Genomic DNA, 27,705 nt, shown 5'->3' on the forward strand with positions numbered 1-27,705 from the left:
CCCTATGACACCATTTTGAGAATCAGTGGGCTGCCTCTTGGTCATGGTGACACTACATACACCCATATATCCAGTGACTATCAAGGTTACCTTGCAGACCTTTAAAATGATCATGCCTGTCTTAAAATTCTAATTCAAGTTTGGTTATTTGCTTTAGCTTTCTACCAGTGTAATAAAGCATGAAGAACTTTTTTTAGCCCTCTGCTTACTTAACTTTATAACCTGAAGAATTGCAAAAACTGGTCCGATATAAATATGCGAGCTACTGTTGGTTATAGATTGTGCACAGAGATTGTTAGAACTTCCCTTGGCTGTTGGAGTGACTGTACTTACTGGGAATGCAGACACTGGTACCTTAATATTCACAGGATGGTTTTTTAAAAATATGCAGAATAATTTTATTTCTTCCAGCAAGAAATGTTAGTAAGAGTTTTATACCGTATCAGTTATTCTTTGCATTTAGGGTTAAATCTCATATGATTGTTCCTTCCTTTGTTAGGAGTCAGGGACTCACAAACTTTAGAGCCAGAATAGTAAATATAAACATGTTAAACTTTGCCGCCCACATAGGTCTTTGTGGGATTTTCTGGGTTTTAAACAATCCTTAAAAAATGTAAAAACCAAAATAATTAAAAATGTAAAAACCATTCTTAGTCTTTGGCCACAATTTGTCCCTGCTCAGTTTGCTTACCCATGACGAAAATTATTTATCTGGAATCCCTTTAAATTATTCTAGGTTTGATCTTAAGATTCCATCAACTAGAGAAATAGTAACATGAATCAAGTGCACTTTTTTGAAAGGTGTCTCATATCCTTTCCCACTGAGAAGTATTTTAAGAATAAACACTACACATTGCAAGATGATTCCAAGTCATTTTTCACATGGATTTATCTAGAGGTGCAGTTGAGATCCCATTTCATCCAGTTACTCTTAATTCCTTATAACCTTGATCGGGTGTGACCAACGCTGTTCAGTCTTCCAAATGTGTCCTTCTGAAATAGGACTACCTTTGTTTTGGGGTTTGTTTGTTTGTTTGTTTGTTTTAAGATTTTATTTGAGAGAGTGGACGCGCACAAACCAGGGGTGGGAGGGGGTGGATTGCAAAGGGCAGACTCCCTGCTGAGCAGACACTTAACCAGCTGAGCCACCCGGGGGGCCCTGGAAATATTTCATGTTTGTGGTTCCTCCTAACGACTACATGAGGTAGGCAGGACAGATAAAGTCTCTGAACACTAACACTAGTAGGTTCAAAGCACGCCGTTGGCTCGGGTTTACATGGCCCAAGAGTAATGCTGCTAAACTGAAGCCTGGTGTTTGGGGACTCCTGTTCCAGGAACCTATACTGCTTATCAGAATGTCCAGGGAATTTTATTTTTTTACCAAGTTCCTGTTGACTTGTAAATTAGCCTTAGTGTATTACTCTCACTTCTAATACTAGAAATATTTTGTGATCGCTGTCAAGGGTTAGCAGGTACTGTCTCTGAACAGCTAGTCAATTCTGCCTTTACAGTGCAAAAGCAGCTGTGGAACATAAACAGGTATGGCCATGTTCCTGTAATACTTTTCACAAAAACTGGTAGTGGCTGGATTTGGCTTTGAGCCAGCCCCTAATGGGTGCCATCCCAGATAAGATTGCTTCTCATAAGAAATTTAAATGGTTTCTAGGCAAATTATTCACTATGAGATTATGTGTTTTATTTACTGTTGTCTTTGTTCCTACCACAGCTTCAACAGAGTCCCCTGCTGCTACTGTTGACTCGGAAACAATAACACTAAACAGTGGAACACTACAGGCATTTGAGATTCTTCCAGTGAGTAACACTTCACAAAAGAGAAAGTGGTCATTTTATGCATAAGAAAAACCACTGGTTTTAGCACTGTTATCATATGAACAAATGAACTAAAAACATGATTGGCATTCAGTGCAACTATGCCCATGTTTCTGCGGCCAGATGATTAAATGAGGACATACATCAGGACTTTCCCTTTTTTCTTCCTCTGTATAGGTTTAAACCAATAATGTGCTCTTTTTACATATGAAAAGTGACAGGGCTTAATGAGGAGGGTGCATGTATGCCTTTGTATTGATAAACAAATACTATATATAACCAAAAAGTTTACTGTACTGGCAGCCCTTGGGGATACAGAATTTAAAAGTCCCAGTCCTAAATAGTGTAGCTACTTTACAAAAGAATCTTGAAGTTCCTAGAAAGGTAAAAAAGTATAGTTAATATCTGTGCCACCAATTCTAATCCAAGGTTTACGTAAATGAAAAGAAAACATGTCTGCATAAACGTGTACATGAATGTTCCTCTTCCTAATAATCAAAAAGTGGAAACCCAAATGGCCATCCACTGACAAATGGGTATATAAAATGTGCTGTCACCATACAATTAAATCAGCAGTAAAAAAGAAAGTACTAATACATGCTCCAAGGGTGAACCTTAAAAATGTTATGCTAAGTGAAACTAGCTACAAAATACCACATAGTGTTTGATTCCCATTTATTTGAAGTGTCTAAAATAGACAAATCCATAGAGACAAAAAGAGGAATGGTTGCCTATGCTAAGAGGTTTGAGGGAGCAAAGGGCCAAGATTGCTAATTTGAAGAAAGGGGGTTTCTCATAGAATAACTTTTTAAGTCCTCAAATGGTAATACCCAGAATTAGCTTATTTTTCAGGAAAAAAATATAAAGTAGGTTTTATTTAAATTATGTCAAGGTTTATTTGCTGTGAAAAACAGGGGGCTGTTAGTACAAAAGTTTATCCTCTGCACAAGTTACATCTCATGAGGATAGCCAGTGTGGCTGAAGGTTCTCTTTTAGAACAACTTTGGAATTTCTGCTAGCAGTTTACTTAACCAAAGCTTCCGCTTCCTAATCCTGTAGTCTCCACATTAGGGATGTATAATAGTCTTTGTCACAGATTGATAACTTTATTTTGTCACCTCCCCTCTTCCCCCTGGCCAAATAATATAATACATATATTTAGAGTATGTGTTCAGGTTTTTACTTACTTGGGTCACAAATATTTAAAGATTTCCATCCTAATTTATTAATAAAGGATGATAGTACCTCAGCTTCAAAAAAAAAAAATCATGAACATTAGAGGAACTTAAGTAAATTAAGATGCATATATATAAAGTATTTACTGTCTGACCACATCTAATTTACTGAAGGTTGTGTTGTAAATGATCAGCTTTTACTTTTATGGAGAGGGAGGAAAGAAACTGAATCTTATTGTGTGCCAGGCGCCATTTACTAATAATTTGTAATGCCCACAACCGCTTCCCTGAGATAGTTATTTATGCCTGCTTTAGCAATAAGGTTCATTGAGCTGGTCCCAGGAGAGCTGTTGTAACATCAGTACACAGGACCACAGGCTCTAGGATTTCAACATCACCCTTTAAGTGCAAATACCTTCCCTTTGGGATAGTAGGATAAACTGAACTCAAATTATCAAATGTAGAAGCTTATGGCGATGAAGGGCTTATTGGCATTGAATAGTTCTGTTACAGTTCTGTGAAACATAATAAGATAAATGTATTGTCCGTCAAATACTTTTTGTCATTCACAACACTAATTACTATCTCTATACATTTCTCCTTAGTAGAAGAAGTATTTCGTAAAATTTTACTATGAAAAAAATCTTCTCAGCGCTGCTGTAGTAGTAACTTTTCAAAAATGGAGAGAGTGGCAGTTCTTTATGTTCTAGGTAGACGTGAAGGAAGACTGTGTGTGAGTTACTGCACTGGACACAGTGGCTTATGCTACCATGTCTTGGTGCCTTGAAATAAATGGCTAAGACAGTACCACAGAAATACATGGGAGTGAAGGGCAGGATCAAGGTCTGGCCTTGCCTCTCTGTTAAATCTCTAAGACAAATATAAGGACGTAGGACAAGTCAATATTATACTCTTCATTTTATTACTTGAGGGCACCTTCAGGATTGGGAAGTACATTTGTGCCAAGTATAGTAAAGACCCCATTTTGGATATAAACCTAGACTTAATAAATAAGCTTATTTACTCAGTCTGTTGCACCTGTGTCATTCTTAATTTTTTTTTTCCTTTAGTCTTTCCATTTACAGCCCACTGGCACTCCAGGTACCTACCTACTTCAGACAAGCTCAAGCCAAGGCCTTCCCCTCACTCTGACGGCTAGTCCCACAGTAACCCTGACAGCTGCTGCTCCTGCTTCTCCTGAACAGATCATTGTCCACGCTTTATCCGTATGTTACGTCAATTCCTTAATTTTTCTAGTTTCTGTAGAGAAGACTGTATGATGTCACAGAAGCTTTTTGTTTTTAATACCATGAGAGAACCCAGATGCCTTCAATAATAATAGGTCTAGGGGGAAAATGATTATGTTCTCTGTTTAAGTGTTTACCTACATGTAGGGACCAGGACTAATTGATAACAGAGTTTAAGAAACAGAACTAATGTAGTCCATGTATTTAAACAATTTCTCCTACTGCTGTTGTCTCAGGAACATAGTTTTACACCATCACTCTGCCTTCACTGAGGCATAACCCTTAATCCCATGTGTCTCCTTCCATGAGATGGAATGATGGGGATGAGGGGTCCTAGAAAAACAGTGGTAAGAACACTGCAGTTCCAGAGGTAAGAGAACAGGGGAGGGGACAGTAGGGTACCACCTGTAAATTATAAATGATAATTGTTGCTTATAACTGAAGTCTGGTAGGGATTTTCTCATTTTGCCACTGATCGTTTTCTTTGACATTTTATAGCCAGAACATTTGTTGAACACAAGTGACAACGTCACAGTGCAATGTCACACACCACGAGTCATCATTCAGACCGTTGCCACAGAGGACATCTCTTCTTCCATATCCCAAGCAGAACTGACAGTAGATAGTGATATTCACTCATCTGATTTTCCTGAGCCTCCAGATGCCCTAGAAGCAGACACTTTCCCAGATGAAATTCATCAGCCTAAGATAACTGTAGAGCCATCATTTAATGATGCTCATGTATCCAAATTCAGTGACCAAAATAGCACAGAACTGATGAATAGTGTTATGGTCAGAACAGAAGAAATCTCTGACACCGACCTGAAACAAGAGGAGTCGTCTTCTCCTTTAGCCCGTGCTTATGTTACTGAGGTAAGTTGCAATTAAGGGAACAGCCTTCTTGCTTGAGCCTTAAACCTTCAGTTTGGAAAAAGCCTAGCAATAATTTATGGGGTGGGGGGAGAGAGGGTCTCCATTAACTTCCTTTTTCCTCTGGACACAAAATCAAATGCATATTCCACCTGTGACCTCACAAGTATGAGATAGCTGTGTTGCACAGCCTTAGCACCAAAACTTTTCCCCCATACCCTTCCAAAAGATTGAGAACTGTTTGTTGGGACCTATGGAACCATTTTCAGGAGAGTGGTTCATAGTAGGTCTTTGTGGTACAGGTTAGTAACCTTCCTTAATAACCTTCCAGCATAACAGCATTGTTCTTCTACATTCAGGCTCCTGTTAAGTTCTGTCTTGTGCATTTTTCAGCTTTAATTTTCTTTTCTTTATTAAATGGGATAATGTTTGAATATGAAGTCCTTTTAAAGCTAAATGTGTGTGGAATCTTTGAAGAAAACTAAGAAATAGGAGTCAGATGTCTTTTTTTTTTTTTTTTTAATTGCCACTGTTTAGGATCTAGAGTCTCCTACCATAGAAGAACAAGTTGATCAAACCACCATAGATGATGAAACCATCCTTATCGTTCCTTCACCACATGGCTTCATCCAGGCATCTGATGTTATAGATACTGAATCTGTCTTGCCTTTGACAACACTAACAGGTACTATAATAGAATTCCATCATGTGCCTGATAAATCTTAAGGGGAACATCAGGCTACTTGATCCAACAATAACTGGTCATCTTATTAGATTTTTGTACTTTGATAGGGTACTTACTATACCTTCTTGAGATGCATTAGAGAATACATGTAAACTTACTGAACACTTAACTCATTACAGATCCCATACTCCAACATCATCGAGAAGAATCAAATATCATTGGATCATCTTTGGGCAGTCCTGTTTCAGAAGACTCAAAGGATGTTGAGGATTTGGTCAACTGTCATTAGGTAATTCTTCAGAGACAGGTAGCTCAGGCAGAGAAGCCACACTGTTAATTACAACATCTCCAAAGAAATAGGAGCAGCACCCAAGAGGCTTAATTCACCATTCCTTTGGCTTTTAAACAGCTTCAGTGCTTAAAGCCACATACATGTTGCTGCTATGACTTTTACCTCCTTAAACTATACCATCTGAGGTCTAGTCTTAGGACAGTGTGTAGATGAACTGAGTATGGAAGTCTTAACTGCATAGATCCCTGTGATTCATGTTAACTGTCAGCAGGGAATTTCATTCACTTCAGCTACTGAGAAAAGTTTACAGTCACCAAAGCTTATCTACTCTGTTTTAAAAGCAGTCATATTCATCTCTAAACACCAGACATGGCTCTATCCAGTCTCAAGTAGGCCTGTTCATATTTCAGAAATGTCCCATCGACATGGCATAGAGCTTACCAGTGACACTCAAAATGTTAAGTATTGTTAGTTTAAAAGGTGACCAGCATCCCATACAGAGACCTAGGTGGGGACTGTGTGGCCGTTACTGTTGGTTTACCCATTGCTGGCAGTGGGAGCTGATTCAGGCTGGGTACACAAAGAAGCATTACAAGATTTAAGAACATTCACTACAGGTTTTTATGACTTAGAAAGGGCATATGGAAGAGAATAGCAACACAGCTCACCAGAAGATAAGTAGAGTTTTCACCCCTTCAGAACCCACTGTTGTCAGTTTACAAAGTTAGCACTTTGAAGTATAATTAAACTAAATGGGACAGGAAGGTTGCCTACCCTATACTATGACTCTTAGATGTTTTGCTATACAAATTACCCAGGAAACAGTTGAGGGAAGGTATTCAGAGTCTGCCCTTCACTTTAGTGCATTAGCTGGTGGGGTGCGACATAACTTCTCCCTCTCAGGCAATTTAAAAAACAAACAAACAAAATTTGCTTCGGTTATAAAAGGAAAGAAATCAAGAGTCATTCCTGTATTAGAGAAGGTAAAGCCAAAATTAGCCTCTAGGGTTTTAATGAACATGACCCCTATAGGAAAGTCACCCCAAAAAAAGAAAAAAAAAAAAAACCTTGTATAAATTATTTTATTTATTATTGTAATTAGATCTTCACAATCAAAGTTGTCTTTTCACCGTCTGTGTTTTGTTAATGTGAAATTGTAGTTATAAGGAAAAGTTGGTTGCCTAGGGAACAATAATTGTATATTCAGTTTAACAGAAATAAAAGAATATTTGTCTTAAAATGCAAGATTGTTACATAGCTTTTCGCCATGCACTTACATTATAAAAATGTTCAATTTCAAAAGTGAAAATTGCTTGTGCCATTTGAGCTTTAAGGGTTGGAATGTTTTAGTGCAACACCACCTCCTTAAAGAAAAAGCAAAGCAATCTAGGATATGTGTCCCCTGCAAGAGGGAATTAAAGATTTACAATTAACATGAAAATCATGTATCAGACTTGTGCAGGAGATTCTTCAGCACAGCTTACCCAGCTCTGATTCACAGTCTCGCGTATAGCTTTGAAGAGACCTGGTCAGTATTTCTCCTTGGCAGCCTCACCTCCCCACGTCATGGAAGTACAGGTTCGCACATATACATAACATGATGATAGAAAATAAGATATAGTAAATTAAATTTCTAAATTTCGGTTCTAAGTCTCCTTGTCGATACCAGTAGATCTAAAAGAAGAAAAAATAAGTAACAGTTTAAGTAATAGCCACTGGGCCTGGCATGAAAATTCTTAAATACAGCGAATTCCTTCAACTATGACCAATTCCATCCATATATACCTCCCCTGCCCAAGCAAGACCATCTTTACATTAGTCTATATTTCTGAAACTAATGTGGCCAGAATGCAGTTTTTTTCTTTATAATTCTAGTAGTACCAAGTTTCCACATTCAGGATCATACCTATTCCTGCTTTCTCAGCTATTGTTTTGTTCAAACCAGTAGTCCGTCATCCAATCACTAACAAGCCATCCAAGAATATCTGCCTCATATGTCTGTTTTAAATGGATTTGAGTAAACGGTAGAGCTCTCACATTACTGGAAGGGATGGCAACATTTACATTCTTACTGATTACAGAGTCAGATTGCCAATACACTAGGTTTTTATACAAAACTAGATCATGTTAGTCACTCCTGGCTTTAGCTGGGAGTAAGAAGAGCCATCTCTGGTAGCTTTGTTTCAAAAGCTCCAGAAGTGCATGGTCCAACTCTTCCTAAGAGCAAAGGAATAGAGCAGAAATGCATTAGATAAGCACATTACAGTGGTGATTTAAAGCCTTTGTGAGTTGTGAGTCAAAACTTGCTTTTAAGGGTGTATAGTATGGGTTCTACCTCTCTTTGAGGGAAATAAAACATTAGCCAACTAATGAATGACTAAACAACTGGCAAATATCTAAGTGAGGATTTATCACCATCTTTGTTTTCTTTATATAAAGGAAATGCATCTTTATGGTAAAACTGCACATTCTTGGAATAATGACAAAGCTATAGCTTAAGATTTCCCAGGAGAGTCTTGGTGTTAATTACTTTCATTTGGGGAGATAAGCAGAAAAATTAAAATAGACTTAATTCTATAATTAGAATTAAATCGGGAATGGTGTATCTCTTCCCTTTAGAGCAGTAATGGTATTTGCCACATCCTCCTGGGCCTTTATGCAGTCCTTGAAGGAAGATGAATTAGGTCAATTTTAAACCAAAGCTTTTGGCCACCCAAGTCTTAACTCCCCGCCCCCCCGCCCCCGTCCCCCAGCAAGCTTTCAAAGGAACAGTGTCCCTTTAGAAATAATGACTCCTGATTCTAGAAACTAAGAAATCTGTCAGTTAATACTGAGACTTCTGACATCCTTTGCATCAAGGTGGGGACAGGTAACTAGATACACCCTTTCTTACAGACCCAAAGCTGGGAATCAATCCTAGGTATACATTGCAATCTTCAGCCCTCAAGGATACTCATTTTAAATTCTAAATAGTACTCACAAGTATGCAGGCAGTAATACTACTCAAAGAGATGCAGACAGCAAAAAATATATTCAACGGTTTTGGAGGTAGTTGAGGGAAAACAAAAGCACTGATCAGCGTGACCTGTATGAAAAGAAATTGTGTCAGGCCTTGGTTAGACTGGAGTTTAAGCTATGTCCTATTATAAAACACTTAACATTGTAAAATAGTATCTACCACCAGGTTTGCCTTCTGGGATGTTAATATTTATTTAGTAAAGTATTTGTAAATCTGTTCCAATATGTTACTTGTTTTTAGTACTTCCTTTTCTATACTTTTCCTCTACTGTAAAAGGAGACAAAACATCATGCTCATAAAACTAGCTAAGCTCAAAATAACTTCTTTACAAAAAGATTAGAAAGCATTTAAACCTCATTCCCAGTATTAAGGATTACACTGGGAAAAGTTCTAACCTTTATTAGGTTATTTTGAATACGCCAGCAACAATTAAAACCAAAAAGGTTTTTGAACATTTTGGAAAATACGGAGATAGGTTTATAGATAAAGCATTATACTCATTCTTTTTCTTAAGAAGTCATTGAAACTTCATTAAATTCTCTTCAATTTAATGAAAATGTGCTACAAAAATGCCATTTTCAGATTCTGGGAACTATAGCTTTATTTTACAGCAGGAGCATCAAACTACATTACGTGGGATAAAAAATAATGACCAAATAATCATTTTAAACCAAAGGATAATGAGTGTGCTTTTAGGGACGAAATAAACTTGAGGGATTAGCAGAAACGGGGAGTTGTGGGTGACACACAGAGGGGAAATGCAGGTGCCACTGAGAAGTTACAAATTTACTAAACATACACTGCAAACTCAGAAAGATGCCTTCATGTGTGCTATTTCAGCTGGGGGGGTGAGGGTAGAAATCTAAGTATTCCCATTGCCAACTGCAGTTTTGTTTAAGCAGTAATAAAACAATACTAGACGATGACTAGAATACCCCACAGGTACACATACTGGCCTCTTATAAGTCTTTTTTCCGAGTTAAACTGAACCACAGTCCTGAAGCTTTCAAAAAACTTAAGCGAAAAGCCTGGGTGAGACACAAAATAAACATACTTACTAGGATCAACAAGGATGTTAAGCTGCCAACAACTAAATTGATGATTCGATCCTGAAAGAGAAAAGCATTTTTGAGCTCTATCATGGACCCACGGCACTGCCAGGAAGGTACAGTTCTAGCCACTGGGGGGGATTTAGAATTAAGAAACTAAGGTCCTGCCCCTCTCTGAGCATACACATACACAGAACTGCCAGGAAGGCAAAGTACCGTGCCATCAGAGTGGAGAAGGTACCTTGGGAAGACACAGACAACTAATTAGAAAAGGTTTCTGAAGAGACAGGATGCTTTTACGCTACAGTCTTTTGAAGACTGGGAAGGACTGAATGGGGAAAGGATGCTTATGAATATTCCCTGTGCTACTGGGAACAGTCTGAACAGAGGCAAAAGGACAAGTGCACTGGGATGGTCAGCCATTCACAAACCAGACTACAGATGACAAGCCAGGCCTACTAATATGACAGCTCAGGTGTCCTTGTCTAATGTGATTTAAAAGTAGATGCTACTGCTGGAAGGGATCATACAATGCCAGGGCTGGAGGCCATCTCAGATCATCTAGGCCAGTGCTTTTCCAACTTAATAACAAAATAACCATTTGACTGAATGCAGAGCCTGGGGTTACCCACTGAGTCTTATCATTCCCATCCCCACTCCAACCAATTCCACAGAAAGGTCTGGAAAACTCATCTAACTCAATCTTTATTTTATAGATTAAGATAAATTAGTTCCAGTGAGTATGATTAAAATTATTTGCCTAAAGCCCCACAGCAAGTGAGAGTCAACTCTGTAACAGGATTCCCAAATCAAGGTCACTGTCTAGATAAAGTCTCAGCTGTATATATAAAACTAATATAATATTAGTAATATGTAATACATGTATAATATATAGATTTGGTTGAGCTTACAGAACAAGGTCATGATTAAGAAACACTACTTTAAAGGCCACTGAGAAGACCAAGTAGTCTTATTTCTGAGAAGTCAAAACAAATAAAACATCTGAGCAAGGAACAACAGAATATTGACCATGAGTAGTCAATAAACAAAAGCTCACAGACAGGAAGGGCACAGGAAGGAACAAGCACGGAGCAGCAACTGAACACCATTTCCGAGCTATCTACAGTTAAGCTAAGAATCCAAAGAGGCAAGCCAAGCTGAGAGGAAGAGTGAAGGAAAGCCAAGTATCCTGTGCCTGATCTCAACAAGGACAAACCACTCTATCTAGACAAAGGCCACTGCAATTCACATGTTACAGGGACAAAGGTAACAAGTCAAGCCACAAGCCACACCCTTTCTAACCTAGAAGGACTCCAAACAAATCTTTTCACCACCTCAGCTAGAGAAGCCTGCCCAGCCATATCGAGAGTCTGAAATTACAGCTGTGTGTGGCGAAAGAGACCCAAGGGCAAATTCACTAATCACTAGTCACTAGTGTCCACACACAAGACAACTGTGTGTCTCAACCTAAGTTGTACAGTCTATTCTTGGGGCCCTACTGTTTTTACCTCGTGAAAAAGGTTTAACTGAACTCTGGTCTGTTGGGAGAATATCTGCTCTCATCTCTTTAGAGGAGTTCCAGGGACTTGAAAAGTTTACAAAGGTCTACATACTTCACAATAGCTCTCTTACCCGTAGGAAGAAGACAGTGAAGAGGTTCAGGTGAGGTAGCCAAGAAGAATCCCTTATCTCCAAACAGCACAGCAAGATGCCAACTAGGATCAGAGCAGGAGGAAAAGCAATCATAGTGAAGGGATAGTAACTATGCCAAGAGCTTTTACATATCTTCTAAAAAAAAAATCCCGGGATGGAAATTTTATAGGTGGGACTATTTTATAGGTGGCAAAAACGTGCTCTGGCAAACAGAATTTGCCCAAGGTCTCACTAGGGGTAAGAGAGAGAGGTAAGAAATGGAGATGGGATTCGGTGCCAAAAGAGCAAATCCCATTTATGCTTCTCAATGGAAGAGCAACTTAGAATGCTACTTCTGGTCTTAGCAAAGACATCAACTAGCAGGTGGCCCCTCAAAAAGCCCATTAGCAAAGAACTACAGTGGTGTATCTTTCAGAAATGAAGAGATCCTCCAATGACTTTTTCATGTTGTTAAACTTACATAAGCCTAACTGGTTTTAATCTTTAATGATAAGATACCTAAACTTTAATGAAGACTCCCTGCTTGCCTTCTAGACAGTTCACTGAGTAGAATCCCAAGTCATCTTCATGAGTATCAGTCATTCTATCATAATGCAGCCCCTCTGGGACTCCCAAGATGGGATGAACCATTTAGTGTTTCTCACGGAGTTTTCCTTCTCCAAGCCAAGGACTTGGCTTCAGGCCTTTTGCTATCTAAGTAACTATGAACCAGGCCAAAGAAACACCAGAGTTGACTTAATAAGACCTCACACTTTCAGGCCCTTCTAAAAGCTGGCTATGGAAAGTGTGGTCTGCAACCTAGCAGCATTTCCCTCACGTGAGAGCCTATGAAAAATGCAGAATCCTGGGCCTTGCCCCAGAACCCACAGAATCAATCTGCATTTTAACAAGATTCGCACATTAAATAAAATGTGAGCAGCTCAGTAGAGAAGAGACCCTTCCCTGGGCCCAGAGAGACAGAGCAATAAAAGCAAATAATAGCACTTCAAAGGGCAGTTTTCAAACTAATATGTACCAAATAACTATAAAGTTCATAAAGATAAGAATATTAAGTTCTCACAGAAACAGTCTCCTCCCAGTTTTATTGTTCTTATTTCTGCCTACCAACACTGCTCCCCTTCCAGACCTTTAGACCTTCTACTGTGCTTTATTTGCACTCCCCATGATAGCTTGATAGGATCAAAATCATCCTTGACCCTTAATTGCAGAGAAGACAGGATTGGGAATTAGGACACCCTGGCACATGAACACAGGAAATGTACAGTTCTCAGAGGAATTCTACATATATTACTTTGTGAGTCATTTATTCATTTGAACATCTCCACTCTATCTCAATAAAATGAAAATTATCGTATTCCAGGTGCAAATACAACAATGAATAAAACGGTCTCTACCCTCCAGAAGCTGACACTGTCCAGAGCTCAGGAGGGCACTAAGGAGAAAGGAAGTGAGGTACCTTCATAGGATAGAGAATAAAAGAAAGTCAAACCTGAAAGAGGACTAACAGATGAACAAAAAGACACCAAAGAGAACAAAAGTATGGCAAATGGAGATAGCCCATAGCTAAGCCAACTTCATTAGACCTGAACAAAAGGGCTGGCATCAGCCAAAAAAGCAGTTAGCTCTTCATTTTCCTTGGAAATGGGGAAGGAGAAAGTGAGGGACCTACATGCCAGTGGCTTGATAGAAGGTAACCCTGTGAATTAAGTAAGAAAACACATCTCCATTTACCAATGGGGAAGTTCAATAATACTGATCAAGGTCATACAACCAGGTAACAGCCAAGTCTATCCAATACTCTTTGCAAAATCCAAGCCAAGAAAGTTTAGACCAATAATATATATGGATCCAGAAATTCGAGTTAGGAGATCAAGCTGCTTATCTCCTTCCTGCCACTGGCTAACCATGTGACTTTAAAAAGATCCCTTACACCATCTGGGTCTATCATACCAGAGGACTGGGCTACATGGTATCTGGACCCTTGCTGCTTTAACGATTTCTAGTTTCAGATTATCAGCTTCAAACTGCACTTGGGCCAGAGTAGAAGGCCTACTCCCCAGCAATCAAACAGCAGAGAAGCCCCCAATCTTTCCTTGTTAGTCATTAGCCAGCTTGATACAAGACAAGAGAACCCCAAACACATGTCAAATGCTCAGGTTTCATAATGGCCCTGGGAGGAAACTGACAGTAACATCCCAAATAAACAAAAACTGGCATTTGCCCTCAGCAACCTGGAAATACCCTGGTTCTAGACTGTTCAGAATGCTAACAAGTATTGCATTTCCAGAGCAATTTATTTTTTGCCTTCTTCCAAAATGGATTTAAGATTTTACTACAGTAAAACCCCAACCCATTCAAGCAACAACAAAAAGACCAAGGCAAAATTTCCAAAGGGGTTTAGGGAGTGGAGTGAGAGGGCAGGCACAAAAACTGGACTAAAGAAAACTCATCTGATTTAAGCTCAGATGTTAGTACTAGACTGCTGGGGAAGTGGGAAGTGCAATAGGGTTTATAACCACTTACTGATTAAGCACAATGGATCATTGGAAGAGGTAAACTTTGGTTGCATGGGTCTTTGCAAATACAGGGACACAGAAAACCACCACCTCACACATAATCGTCTCATACTGACCCCTGAGAAAAAGAGAAGGCGTAATGTTCTCATGAGAGTGAGCTGTGGAGTGGGAGGTGGGGTGGCTAACATGCCACCCTCCCAATTTGAATGCTCACCCTTCAGAGCTCAACTTGAATATCAAATGCACCATAAATCCTTTCTGGGCACCTTCCCCTCAGGATGAGATGCTCTTGTCTCCAGATTCCCAAGAACACACCGTCTGGACTTGCCACTTACTGCTGGTCTCCTCCACTAGGGCTGGCAGTCAGTTTCAGGCCAGGCAGGTGGCCTCCTTGTCTTCCCTGCAGCCTGGCATACCGTTGACTCAGAATTGTCAACAGAAGTGGCAAAACAGTACCTCTCTCCAAGGGCCTCTCTCCAACAGAGGCTCCTCTTATTCATGTGGGGTCCAGCTCCTCGAAATCTCCACTCCCAGGCAGAGCGGCACGTGGCCTCACAGTTCTGGGACGGACATGCCACAGCACAGCAGAAGCTATGGCCTGCTCCTGCACCCTCAGAGGTTGGTTCCTGGCAGCCACGAAGGCCCGACACCTTCCCAGGTGTCTCCAGGCTAGGTTCCATTAATTCCATGGAAATACATAATACACCATGGGTCAGCTTTCCCTATCTGAGGACAAGCCCAGTTACTGACTTTGGGCTAGAGCAAGACCACACACTCGTTTCAGAGGCTTGACAGCAACTCCTGCCAAGGAGTCCATGCTCTGGCGATGCTCAATACTCCCAGGGAGAAGCAAGGAAAACAGAAAGCTTTGCAGAAGAAAAAATCCCTGGATGCACAAAGCCACAGAAACGATCTCTTCTGCCCTCTGGAGAGACAGAGAGTACAAGTCTTGGGGTAAGATTGAGAATTCCGGGGCACCTGGGTGACTCAGTGGGTTAAAGCCTCTGCCTTCGGCTCAGGTCATGATCCCAGGGTCCCGGGGATCGAGCCCCACATCAGGCTCTCTGCTCAGCAGGGAGCCTGCTTCTTCCTCTCTCTCTGCCTCTCTGCCTACTTGTGATCTGTCAAATAAATAAATAAAAATCTTAGGGAAAAAAAAAAAAAAGATTGAGAATTCCATTTTTTGGTGTTGCCTCTAATTTTGTGACTCCATAAAATCCTTCACCTCCAATACTATTGTGGGTAGCCCCGCAGACCGACACCCGCCCGCTGAACATTCCACAGGTCTGTCCTCACACCCACACTTGCCAAGTCCTGTGAGCCGTCCCACCCTCTGAAACCCACTCAGGTCAGCCAATGGCTTCGTGGGCTGCGGAGTTCTCCCACGCGCTGCACTTCCCTTGCTCCCAAGAGAGCCATGTCACCATGTACTCATGCCAGGTTCACGGCTGAGGAATGGGGTACAGGGCATTGCCTACTCCCTCCCTGGGCCAAATGGAGTTAGCAGCTGCAGTAACATCCTCTGCTATGGTCCACGTGTTTGTGCCCCCTAATTTCTCAGGTTCACATCCTACCGCCACAAGGGTAGAACTCCCAGGAATGGGCTGGTGCCCTTCTGGCACCTGAGGGCACAAACACAAGCTACAGTCTGGCAGAGAACCTTCATCTAACTGTGCGGGCATCCTGATTCGGACTTCCAGCCTCCAGAATGGAGAGAAAGCAATGTCTGTTGTTTATAAAATCACCTGGTCCTTGGTCTGTGCTATGTTGGTGTAGCAGGCCAAATGGACTAAAGCATCCTCTTGAAGACCTATGTCCAGTCAACTTCTTCCCCCTCCTCTTCTCAGTTCCTCGATCATTTCTGCACCTGCTTTGGCCAAATCTGTATCCCTCCAACGTTCTGCTCTGCTGCTCCTCAATCTGGTCTTCACCTGCATCCACGGACTAGATCATTCCCCAGCTGTTCCACCGAAGCTCTAACTCGAGGGCCTTCCTCCCGATCTCAGGCCATGGAGTCAGCGGTTTCAGCTGTGCACGAAGACTCCCCAATGGATCTGTTCAACATCTGCTCTTGATGCTTTGAAAACGCAGTTCTGAGTCCCCCTGCAAACCCGCAATGACTTCTGTGCTCCAGCGCTGAGCCTCGCTGTGAAGCCTTCCCACTGTCCTAAGCCCACCCACCAGGTTACACCTATGTCTCCCCCCTCTCCCTTGTAAGGTCTGGGAACCTGAGGGCCACGTCTTCCTTGTCCGCTGTCAGACTGCGGGCCACTCACCACACGGGGCTGCGTGGCTGCAGTCCAGCCCCATGCTTTGTCCTCCCCGCTGAGCACGCTGGCACCAGCCCGTAGCACCCCACAGCAGGAGCACCCTTCTCTAATTCGGACAAAGCCAAGCCATGTGGCTGAGAAAGCTACCAGTGCCCAGAGGAGAGAACCTTCTCTGGTTTGTACAATGGTGCCAGGTAGCATGAGTCATGTTGACCACAGTGCCCGGCATCAGATACCCAAATATTCACTCAAATACAGACTAACCGAGTTGACTGCAAGTTCCTGTTGTCAGCTGAGCCCTCACTGCGTTCCTGTGGCCTCTCATTCCGAGATGATGGTCCCTGCGTCTCTCCAGAAACTGGTTTGTAGGTCCACCTCATCTCAGCTACCTGATCCCACTCCTGCAGCCTGTGTATCAGCAGACATCCTTTAAAAAAAAGATGCCAAGGAAAAGAGGAAACTCCTTCTCCTCCTATTTCCATTCCTTCCAGCCTGAAGGGGACCAGAAGGTGACCTGCTTCTCTGCCAATCCTGCACCCACTCCCTGGCTTGGTTATCTCCATCCTCATCTGTACGTTGAAGCTCTCCATCATGGAGTCCATCTCCAGCCCACAAAGCTCAATTCCCTCCAGCATCAGAAGAACTTTCCATCCATACTACCTTCCACTTTGATGTTAGGCATTCATTCTCCACTCATCTCACATGCCAAGTGTAAGGAAGTTAGGAAGAAAATAAAACCCGGTAAATGAAGAGTGATGGGGGCCGGGACAGGTGGCAGGGGAGCTATTTATAAAAAGAGGTCAAGGAATCCTTTATGAGGATGTGACCTAAGGAGTGGAAAAGGAATGAGACATGCAAGGATCTGGGCAAAGGGTACCGCCAACAAGCCACTACAGCAAGTGCCAAGGCCGTGAAGCAGAGTACGCCTGAAAAATGGATTAAGGAAATAAAAAAGGAGGTAGGGGGATACCCAGGTGGCTCAGTTAGCGAAGCATCTGCCTTCGGCTCAGATCATGATCCCAGGACCCTGGGGATCGGGCCCTGCATCAAGCTCCCTAATCAGCCGGGAGCCTGCTTCTCCCCCTGCCTCCCATTCCCTGTTTGTGTCTCTGACAATAGATAAACAAACAAACAAACAAATAAATAAATGGCCAGGATGGCTGAAGCTCAATAAGGAAGACAGAGGGAAGAAAAAGGATTGTTTAATGCCTTTCTAACTTCCCTGTAGTGCACACATGCTCCACGAAAAAAGATACACGCACGTCCCAACACATGGCACACCTTCTTGGAGATAATGTGGTTAGTAAATGAATACAAGAATACACGTGTGCACACTCAATAAGCTATAGCCTCCAGCGGGAAATCATACTCACTAGCACAGCATTCAAGGTTCCCACCCAGCCATTCCCAGCAAGCTCTCGAGTCCAGTCAGTGGTACCTGGAGTTCCTTCACCATTCCTGTTCTCTCCTGCTCCCACCCCTTTCACATAAGCGGGACCTCCTGCTTGGGATTCCCTGTCACCTTCTCCTATCAAAAATCCTAATCCTACTTCAAGGTCTAAGACTCAAAAGCCCTCTGATCTGGTGTCCTGAGTAGAATTTTCTCTTTCTTCAGGCTCCCAGAACTTTGCTCATCCTTTCATTAAAGACCTCGATCCCATTTTAAATCCAGAACTTGTCTTCCATAACCCACGAGAGCTTCAGGTCACTGAAGATTATCTTCTCTGGTGAGGCCAAGAGAGGACAGTCCATTCAGCACGCAGGAAATGTCCAAAGGGCACCACTTCCTACCATTGTTAACCTGACTGAGTCAGACCCTTGAGCCACATCCTCCAACTTTGGAAAGTTTTTGCATTTCTCAAACCAAACCAATACTATAAATAAATGGCCATTCTCAGAAATGATTTTCCTTTTATTTCTTCCAAATCTCGGGGGGAAACTTCTTGCCAGGAAAGTGCTGGAAATGGCACAATCAGATGCCTCAAGAGGCAGCCCTTTAGGTATAAACCTACTGAGAGGATGTAAAATGTGAGAGGCTGGGGCCCAGTTGAAGCGGGAAATCTCACACCTTGTCAGTGGGTTAACGTGGTTCCCGCAGAGCTACCCAGCTCTAAGCAAGGGTTTCCCCTCATGCTGTCATCTGGGGCCACCCCAGGGACAACCTGCACACGGTAGAAAGCCGGGGGAAAGCTTATCTCACTGGCAAAATGTGGCCAATAGTGAACTTGATCCTAGCTGCTGCTCTTCTAAGACAACCCAAAGAAACACCAAACTTGGAAGGGCACCAAGAGGAGAAGCAGCATGAGAAGGTGGTCACCAGGGTGCAGGCACACCCACACTTGAAGACCCTCACCCTCAGCTCCCTGTCAAATGCGCCACCATTGGCCGCATGTCCCATCTGAATACCAACCCCCACCTCCTCTCGATCTGGACAAAGTATATGCACAGACATTTTCAAAGGTTTCCCTTATTTCACACACCCACGTCTTGAAGCAGCTTTCATTTGTCAGTATTTTTGTACCTCCATCCTACCTGATTCTCTTTGTCATAGACACATGAACTTAAAATAGGTGAATTTCATTAAGGCGCCACTTATGCAAATCAGATCACAGTGAAAACAGAAAACAAACTTACTCCATGAGTTTAAGGGGCAAAATAACCCCTAGAATCCCAAAGGAAGGGGTCGTGACCTCTAGCACAAGAGGCACAGTACAAGATTACAAGGTTAGGAGCCTGATGGACAGAACAGATTTATTCTCCCACCAAAAGCCGTCCTGTGGCCTTAGAGGAATCATTCAACTTTGAAGCCTAAATTGCCGTTTTCATACAACGGTCGAACGTGTGGGGCTGCTGAAAGGATCTGGAGGTAGTATCCTGGTAAAGCCCCTAGAACAGTGACAATTCCCAAAGAGTCAGTAAGTGGCTGCTGATGTGGTCAGAGTAGTATTTTTACCTCTAATGGGGTATCTTACCTCAGAGATGAATGGGAGTACAGAGGGCTCATACCCTGGCCCCAATTTCTAAATCAGCCCCAACTTCAAATGCATTTCATCATTCTCACAGGGACATTCAAGTCTGTCAACCCACTGGATCCTAAAACAGCTCAAAAAATAGGACTATACATACACATGGCCCAAAGCCTGACCCTCGGGAAACAAAGGACTCATTTCAGAAGACCTAGCCTACCACACCAGACCCGCAAAAGTCCATCTGTGGAGAGGCCCACTCAGCAGGCCAGAGAGCTTCTGAGAGGCCAACAACCTCAGGAGAAGTTTCCAGACAATACAGTATTAGGTTTCCTACCTGCCCCTCAGCTGACGCACAGCAAGGAGATGATCACGGAAGGCCGTCAGCTGGTTAGCTGCCAGAGGGCCTGAAACCCCTTTCCTGTTCTGGTGCCCAGTGTTCCAGGCTTCTCAACACCAGCCCCCTCTTCTACAGTCACCCAGCATGGCCCAAGAATGTAGTTACCCTTCTGGTGATGCTCATTTCTCACATATTCACATGATGTTAATATACTTAACATCAAGAATGGACATTGTGCCCAGGGCTGGAAAGGTTGGAGAAATGAAGCAAATGGCTCTACCCTCAAGGAGCTGACATTCGGGGTCAGGAAGGCAAGATCTAGAAAAATCCCTCACAACACTAGGAGTAAGCGCCAGGAGGCACCTCCGAGGGCCAGGCTCATTGGAGGGCAGCATGGATGCAGGTGGGGTTTTAAGGAATGTTCTCAGGCGGGGATTTAGACCGAAGAGAATTCAGACATTTGGAGAAAGGAGGGCACTGGATCCAGGGAATAGGTTTATTTGTTCACTTAAACCTTTACGAGGCTCTCCCTCCATAATAACTTCAGGGGCTGCAGACAGACACATTCCTTCACCACCCTGCAAAAATTATCAACCCTGTCCTTTTATTCTTTTTCCTGAAGTTAGTTAGAAAGCAGGGGTGGGATGCCAGTTGATACGTCTTATACAACCGGCTAACACATCACAAACCAAGATCCCCTGGCTGGCACCAGATGGGAGGGATAGCACATCATAACCTCGAGAACTTTCAGGGTCCACCCGGGTCCTGCTCGAACTGCCACATACGTTGCTAACCACAGATCAGCCGTTCCTCGGTTCCACAGACAGGGCATGCTCTCCCTTGCTTTCTTATGGGGCTGCCCTTCTGATAATCCATCTTTCTCTGCTTCAAACTCAGACACCCAGAGACTGGCCTACGACGCATCCCGAGTCTGGTCTGAGGGTTCAGCAAGAACACTACAGAAAAGGTAAACAGAATCTGCCAAAAGCAGGCAGCAGCTAAAGGAAACAGGTCCATGGAGAGGTTCCAGCCAGTCCTGGGCTTCCACACAGCATGGGTTAGACCATGGCAATCAGCCCTCTCTCCACGCTCCAGTGTCCTCTGAGGGGCTTTCTAAAATTACAAATGCCTGAGCCCAACCGGCAGAGATCCCCAGGCCTCTGGTCTGTGGGTGGGAGAGAGCAACTAGAGTAAGAAAGGAAAAAGGCATGGCATGAGTCATGCTCTAATACGTCCAGCACAAGAAATCCCAACTCAGCGTGGCTGGTCAGTGGAAGAGAGGCAAGGGGCCAGCAGATCTGGTACCTCGGGCTACCAGATCCCCTCTGAGGGAGACAAGAGTTGTGATCAGAGGATCATCCAGAAGCTGTATCAAGAGGAAAGCTAGAAGCCTGCACCTCTCAGAGTAAAGACTTCAGCTTTCTAGGCAGAGGGAGGGGCGGCAGACAGACACAATAATCTTAATCACAGTTTTGTTATTAATTAAGCAGCAACCCTTAAACCTCCTCCCACAAAAAGCACAAAATAACTCTCTCTCAAATTAACTCTCTCATTTTCTGCTAAAATCTGCAGAAGCTAAAGGCCCCAAATCAGAATTGCCTTCATTGGAGTAATGGCCATAAAAACACCTTCTTTTCCCGATCTGTTTGTTTTGTTTATAGGAAGAAGAAAAAGTACTTTTGTAACTGGACCTTCTGCCTTTGGAACCAAAGATCTGAGCCTTGGGACCCAAGAACATATCCCTACACAGACCCCACACCCCACTCCTATTAGCTGAGTTCAGTGATGTACCTTCACCGAAGTCACTCACCTTCTTCTGTCCCATCCAGGTATGAATGGAGGGGCAACCACAGTCACCATCCGCCTTAAAAGATCAATCACTCATTTTTGGAACCAGCGACAAAGCAACCCAGCAGGCTGGTCCCGAAAGCAGTTTACATGACCTTCCACCAGGGGTAGCGTTCCTGCTTTCCCAGTGGTGCTAACTGTGGGGTGCTGGTTTGCCTTCTCTCCAGAGAGAACCATCTCTCCCTCCCATCTTAGATTCATCCTCCAGACTGGAGGGCACTGACTTGAGATGACTGGGCAGGCAGCCAGCAAACCAAAAGAGGATGGACTCACAAGCCCTGAGGTTAAATTAGGGTCCCTCCGTTACTCAGAAAGATAGCCCCAACTATGTGTGGTGCTAAGGCAAATTTTTAAAGGCAGCCACAGACAAGAGAGGAGGAACTTCTCCAGTTTTGGTTCACATTAGGGTAGGGAAGGGAGGAGCAAAGGAAGAGGCTTCCTACAGGAACATTGCCAAGTGTTCTGTGGAAATTGGGCTCATGAATGCTCCCATGAGGGGAGGGAAGAAGTCCATAACTCATCATGTCCCTAAAAGGCTACCTTATCAACAGTCCACAAGTGCTACTTACCCACCCTCTCCAACCAGAGTCCTGGTGAACATCTGCTTGTTAAAGGTTCTAGCAAGTCCCCCAGAGAAGGAAACTTTCTTCTGAGAATGACTATGGAAACAGCGTAACTAAGAACTAAGCTGCTTCAGAACTGTGTTGTCCAGTAAGGCACCTGCAGCTGTTTGTGGTTACTGAGCACCTGGAATGTGCTCGTCCAAAATGACACAGGCTTCAAGGGAAAACTACATGCCGGATGTCCGAGGCTTAGTCCAGAAATGTCTAAGTAGGTCTGCTTTTGTATGGATTAAACATCCAAATTTATTATTTTTTTATTTGACAGAGAGACAGAGAGCACAAGCAGGCAGAGCAACAAAGGGAGAGGGAGAAGCAGGCTCCCCACTGAGCAGGGAGCCCAATGCCGCGGCTCGATCCCAGGACCCTGGAATCATGACCTGAGCCGAAGACAGACGCTTAGCCAACTGAGCCACCCAAGATGCCCCTCAAATTTATTTTTGGTGGGAAATTAAAATGTATTAAAATTAATTTTACCTGTTTAGTATGGTTACTAGGACATTTAAACTCACATATATGGCTCAGATTGTATTTCTACTGGACCATGCGTCTTTAGAAAATGCTAAACTAGAGCATGGGCTTGGCAACCCGGATATGTCCATCTTGGCAACTGCGCCATATTTATGCTTTCCCTTCGAACAATGTACATAAGTACACCCCAGACTTTGGGAATGGATAAAAACAGCTGAAAACAACATTCAGACCAGGATGCGTAAGCTAGCCCACCCAGCAATTCGTAATTCTAAAGGAACAACAGACGGGTTTCCTCTTTTGTCCATCATCCGAGATATTAATGCAAGAACAGAATGGTTTCACTTTGCCTTTCCCTCCATGGCTCTGAGAAAGCATTCCTAAGTGTCATGCTGAAGTCTGACTATGTTTGATCATGTTTGGTAAATGAAAGAAATATGTGCATTCCATACAGGTGAACATAAAAGAGACTTCAGAGACTTGCCCACAAGGGAGATGCTCAAGGCCCACTGGGTTATGTAACTTCTGTCCTACAGTAGATTCTGGAATCTTTCACTCACACCCTGACTTTAGATGAATCCGCTTCCTGGGACTGGGTAGCTGGAATGTAAATGTCTACAGTGCTTTCCAAAGTATGCAGACAGACTGCATCATTTACTATCTACTCTCAGTGGCAACTCCTGAAGGGAGTTGTTCAAACATTACCAGGGAAGAGCTAGTGGTGTGACTGAACAAGCAGCCTGCCGTGGGGTTTAGCTTCCTCAGTTACCCAGCAGCAGTCACAACACACACCTTACAAAGGAACTGGATGACCCAACAGGGGAAAGGCTGAATGCCTAGCATGTTGCCTAGCACTGAGAAAAAGCAGCTTCCATGGACACTCTTCTCTGCTCTGGGGGCTTTCAGTCATCTTTGCCTTAGAGGTGGACACTGGACCTAAAGCTCTAGATTTAAAATTGGGAGACTAAAAAAAAAAAATAGAGATCAAAGTAAAATTGAGAGGCTACATATGGTCAGTTGTTGTACGGCAAACAAGATTACTGAAAGTTCAGAGCATCTAATAGAGTAGGACAGGAAGTGGGCTTTCCCCTTGCTGGGTTTTCTCCTCAGAAACGGTAGCTTGTTAATACTAAGTTTCACGGTGACGTGGCTTTTGGGTCCAGTTTCCTGGTATCTGAAAAGAGAGCAGGCTGGGGAATACCTGCACAGAGAGTCCAGTGAAAGGTTTCTCCGGGTCACCAGGGATCCGGCCTGCTCCGGCAGTGACTGCTCTCCAAAGAAATGGCTCCCCTGCAACTTGCCCAGCCCAGTTCCTGGGCCTGGTCTTCTGTACATCCTCCAATAAAACCACCTGCCGTCCTTAAAAACCTAGGTCTCTCCTTCAGACTGGACATCTCAACTTGCAAGATGCAGGATGTTTTCTCCCATTCTCAGACCAATGGTCTCTTTCTTCTCAGTTCTGGATAATTTCTCTATGTCTAGTCATTCTGCCAGCCTCACAGAGGGAACTAAATTTTGATATGTGGAATTGTACCTCATTCTGAGTCTCTGAGTACCTGAACCTACTGTTATAAGGCCCAAAATTGCCTAAGTAATGCTAGGCCTATCTGCTCTTGGAAAAAATAAGCAGGCAACAAAGAGAAACATTTCGAATAGTCAAGTTCTTGGATAGGTTTCAAACTGATCACAGGCTATAGAAAACTTGACCGTTTAGGCCCAAGCAAGTCAGAAAACATCAGTATTTCTCAATGTCTCTGTAAATCAAGCCCATTATCAAGTCATCTACCTCAGTGTTAAGGTGCTATAGGGATTAAAGGAGGTCACAAGTCTACATCACCCAGAACCCCAATCTGTGCACATGTGAGGGAGATGCTGAACCTCTTAGCTCTTGGCACAACTGGACAGTCAGGTGCCCCAGGTCCAACACCTTCATGCAGGAAGCTGCCTCCACTCTCCAGGCCCCAAATCCTCGTTAAACCCCAATTTAGGGGCATTCATATGTGCAAGCCCAAGGCTGTCAGAAACCAAGATCTTCCCCAACAAAAGTGACCAGTTTCTCCAGCACACCCCCTCCATGTCCTATCATAACATAGATCCAATGCATCACATTTGTCTATTTCACCCAACAAACTGTATTCCTTGGACCATGAGGACCCTCTCACATAATACTTAATAACTGCAGTAGAAATAGTAACATCTAACCAACTAGAACCACACTTCTCAAACCTTGTGCACTGTGAGCTGGGATTATGCAAAGCCACACAATAGACAAGGTGCATCTTCCTAGAGATCAAGCTTAAAACATTTGCTTGTTAAGCAACTCCACAAAAGAATACCCCCACACAGAGTTTAAAGAAATCATGGAGTAGTCCTGCAGAAGGCCTGCAGCTTCCAAATTCAGAGTTACACCCCACTCCGCCAGGTGTACAAGTTTCCTATCCTTTCTGTCAGAGGTCCCCCCAAAGCTGAAAAACCCAAGAAGTTCTGCACTCCACATGTGCCATACTTTTTGAGAGGCTTAAAAGGACTGTCACCTCTCTCCCCCTCCTGCTTTTGCACTCCTGCACCATCTCTAAAAATAAATAAATCTTAAAAAAAAAAAGGACTTTGTAGGGGTCAAAGGTCACCAATAATAGCCTGGGGGGGGGAGACCCACAGGCTCATTTTGCCAAAATGACTCCGAGTTAAAGCAGAAGAGAGAAAAAGAGCTCTCCTCGATTACTGGCCCAGAACATCCCAAGATGAAGGCTGTAAGAAGGCATTATACTTTTTGTATTAAAAAATAAGGTCCTACAGCTTGTTTAGATCCAGAGACCCTCTGATCTCTTCCCGGAATGGAATGCCATCAAAGAAACCCTCCTATGGAGCCTCTTTGCTTGGCTGGCTCAGCAGTAAACTCTTAATGGTTCCATGTAAATACTCGTCAGAAGCACCTCTCCGGGGTTTTCTTGCGGAAGCTTTAGTTGCACACCTGAAGCCTCCTGAAGGTTAACACTCCAGCGCCACCTCCCCTTCCGAGAGGGGCTGGAGAGGGGCTTCCGTACACCCCTGAAGGATCCCCAACAGCCCGGAACTTTCTCAACTTTCCTCCACGCCCGCCTTCAGGGCTGCGAGGCCAAACCTGTCCGAAGCGAACCGAGTGGCAGGACAAACATCTTAAGAGGGAAGTAGGATTGAAGAACCAGCTCTCTCTTCCTACAAGTACCTTCAGGGGCCGCAGCCAGGACTGCGGATACACACAGAAACACACACATCCCAACTCGGTCTCCAGGGCCGCACTCACCTTGGCCGACGTCTCTCCAAACAGAGGTCTGTTGTCCAGGCCGCTGGTGCCATAGGTCCTGGTAGAAAAGTCCTCCATTTTAGGGTTTCTTCGCTCTCCCAGGCCACTCAAAGCTGAGCCGGCATTACCTCCGGAAGGGTCAGGTCCACGACTGCCCACGCCGCGCGCTCACCGAGAGCTCATGGCCGGAAGCGCAGGTGGTCAGGGACGTCCCCGCGGCGTCGGCGTCGGGTGGGCGCTCAGGCCGGAGGAACCCGGCCGCTCCGCCCGAGGCCCGCTGCCCTCCTCATCGCGAGCAGCTGCTGCAGGAAGTGAAAGGAAAGAGGCACGGCGTGGCGAACTCTCTCCGGGACGCCCCGCCCGCGCGGCTCCCACTTCCCCAAATCTCAGCACTCAGCCGGGCCGGGCTCGCGGCCAGGTCCGGGCGCCGCAGCTCGCGCCGCAAGCAAATCCGCGGCCGCGCGCTCCCGGGGGGACCCGCGATTCCCACCCCTCACCACCGCATTCCTTTACACGATTGTTTCCCAAGCCTTCTCAGTATTCTCTTGGGCACCAATACCTCCACGCTCGAGAAGGAGGGGGGTTCCAGTGAAGACTTCATTACAAGCCCCTCTCCAAGCCCTCGGCGCCTCCCCTCCCCTCCAATTCTCGAGCGGCGGGAAAAATGAAGTTGCCCGAGCCGAGCGCTCCGCGGGCCTCTCCCCCAGCGCTGCAGATGCACATCGCAGCCGCGGCCGCGCCAGGCACCTCGGATCTCCTTCCATTTGCCGAAACTCCGCGCGCACCGCCGCGCTCTCCGCAGCTCTCCTCGGCTCTCTCCCGCAGGAGCCCGGGCTGGCGCACCCGCCCGGGCGGAGCGAGTCGAAGAGAAAATCCCGCCTCGGTCGCGCGCAGATTGGCCACCCTCCCGGGAACCGCCCCGCGCCCGCCCCGTGCCCGCAGGCCAAACCTCGGCGTCCCCTACCACCCTCGCGCAGGGGAGTCCTGGCGGCGCGGGGGTCCGCGGCTCCCGGGCTCACACACCCGCCGGAATTCGGTGCCAAAGACTCTGGGACGCGGGCGAGACGTGCGGAGAAGAAAGAAACCTTCCGGGCTGGCGGAGAGCGGGCTCGAGTGCCAAACGCGGGGCTGCGGAACCCCTCTCCTCGGCTCTCCCGGCCGGGACCCGCGGCCTCTGTCGCAAACCGACTTGGCCCGCCCAGGCGACGTCACTGCGGGGACAGCCAATCCCGCGGGTCGCGGCGCCGCATTGGCTGCGGAGCTTTATTTCTGGAGGTGCCAGTTTATTCCCTCTGGGGCGGCCAATCTCCCTGGCTGCTTGTTTCTCAGCCTCTTAGTAATTAGCGTCTGTGCGAGCCACGTGGGTACAGAACCTCTCTGAAGATAGCTTTGCATTTGGCTGAAAAGATCTTTAAAACAGCCAGCCTGTTCTAACCGCAGCAGTTTTTGCGCGACTAGGACGCAACGCGAGTCTTTGAGAAATTGGTTTAGGGTTGTTTGTATGTTTGTCTTGTTTTGTTCTGGGATAGAGATCCTGCGGCGTTTGAAGAAACAGTGGGCACGTGACACTG

At 44.5% G+C, this 27,705-nt stretch overlaps 2 protein-coding genes across 9 annotated transcripts in view; one reads left to right on the plus strand and one right to left on the minus strand.

The window, feature by feature from the left end:
• DMTF1 (cyclin D binding myb like transcription factor 1) overlaps positions 1-7,344 on the plus strand; it is a 44,437-nt gene extending 37,093 nt beyond the window's left edge. For all 5 annotated transcript variants that reach the window (XM_059170992.1, XM_059170996.1, XM_059170994.1 and 2 more), the window contains 5 exons: positions 1,727-1,812; positions 4,076-4,231; positions 4,751-5,125; positions 5,660-5,807; positions 5,987-7,344. In XM_059170992.1, coding sequence (XP_059026975.1) covers positions 1,727-1,812; positions 4,076-4,231; positions 4,751-5,125; positions 5,660-5,807; positions 5,987-6,096 — 875 coding nt within the window. In that variant the 3' untranslated portion in view covers positions 6,097-7,344. The remainder of the gene's footprint in view (positions 1-1,726; positions 1,813-4,075; positions 4,232-4,750; positions 5,126-5,659; positions 5,808-5,986) is intronic.
• Positions 7,164-27,223, minus strand: TMEM243 (transmembrane protein 243). Of its 4 annotated transcripts, none has more exons than XM_059170998.1 (5): positions 27,084-27,223; positions 26,135-26,436; positions 10,177-10,227; positions 9,080-9,184; positions 7,164-7,773 (listed from the first exon to the last, which is right to left on the minus strand). In XM_059170998.1, the coding sequence occupies exons 2-5, from the start codon at positions 26,210-26,212 to the stop codon at positions 7,651-7,653; spliced, it is 357 nt and encodes a 118-aa protein (XP_059026981.1). In that variant the 5' UTR covers positions 26,213-26,436; positions 27,084-27,223; the 3' UTR covers positions 7,164-7,650. The 4 variants fall into 4 exon arrangements, with proteins under 4 accessions (XP_059026981.1, XP_059026983.1, XP_059026982.1 ...); XM_059171000.1 differs by lacking the exon at positions 27,084-27,223 and adding an exon at positions 26,882-26,993; XM_059170999.1 differs by lacking the exon at positions 27,084-27,223 and adding an exon at positions 26,694-26,833.
• Between the last annotated feature and the right edge of the window lie 482 nt (positions 27,224-27,705).

Source organism: Mustela lutreola, chromosome 4 (assembly GCF_030435805.1).
Source record: "Mustela lutreola isolate mMusLut2 chromosome 4, mMusLut2.pri, whole genome shotgun sequence".
Lineage (NCBI taxonomy): Eukaryota > Metazoa > Chordata > Mammalia > Carnivora > Mustelidae > Mustela > Mustela lutreola.

Excerpts from the sequence above, each read along its gene's own strand:
- TMEM243 (XM_059170998.1), bottom strand. The coding sequence starts at position 26,212 with ATGGAGGACTTTTCTACCAGGACCTATGGCACCAGCGGCCTGGACAAC. Across the intron at positions 10,228-26,134 it reads TTGGAGAGACGTCGGCCAAG|GATCGAATCATCAATTTAGT; the intron begins GTGAGTGCGGCC and ends TTTCTCTTTCAG. Across the intron at positions 7,774-9,079 it reads GTATTACTGCCTGCATACTT|ATCTACTGGTATCGACAAGG; the intron begins GTGAGTACTATT and ends TTCTTCTTTTAG.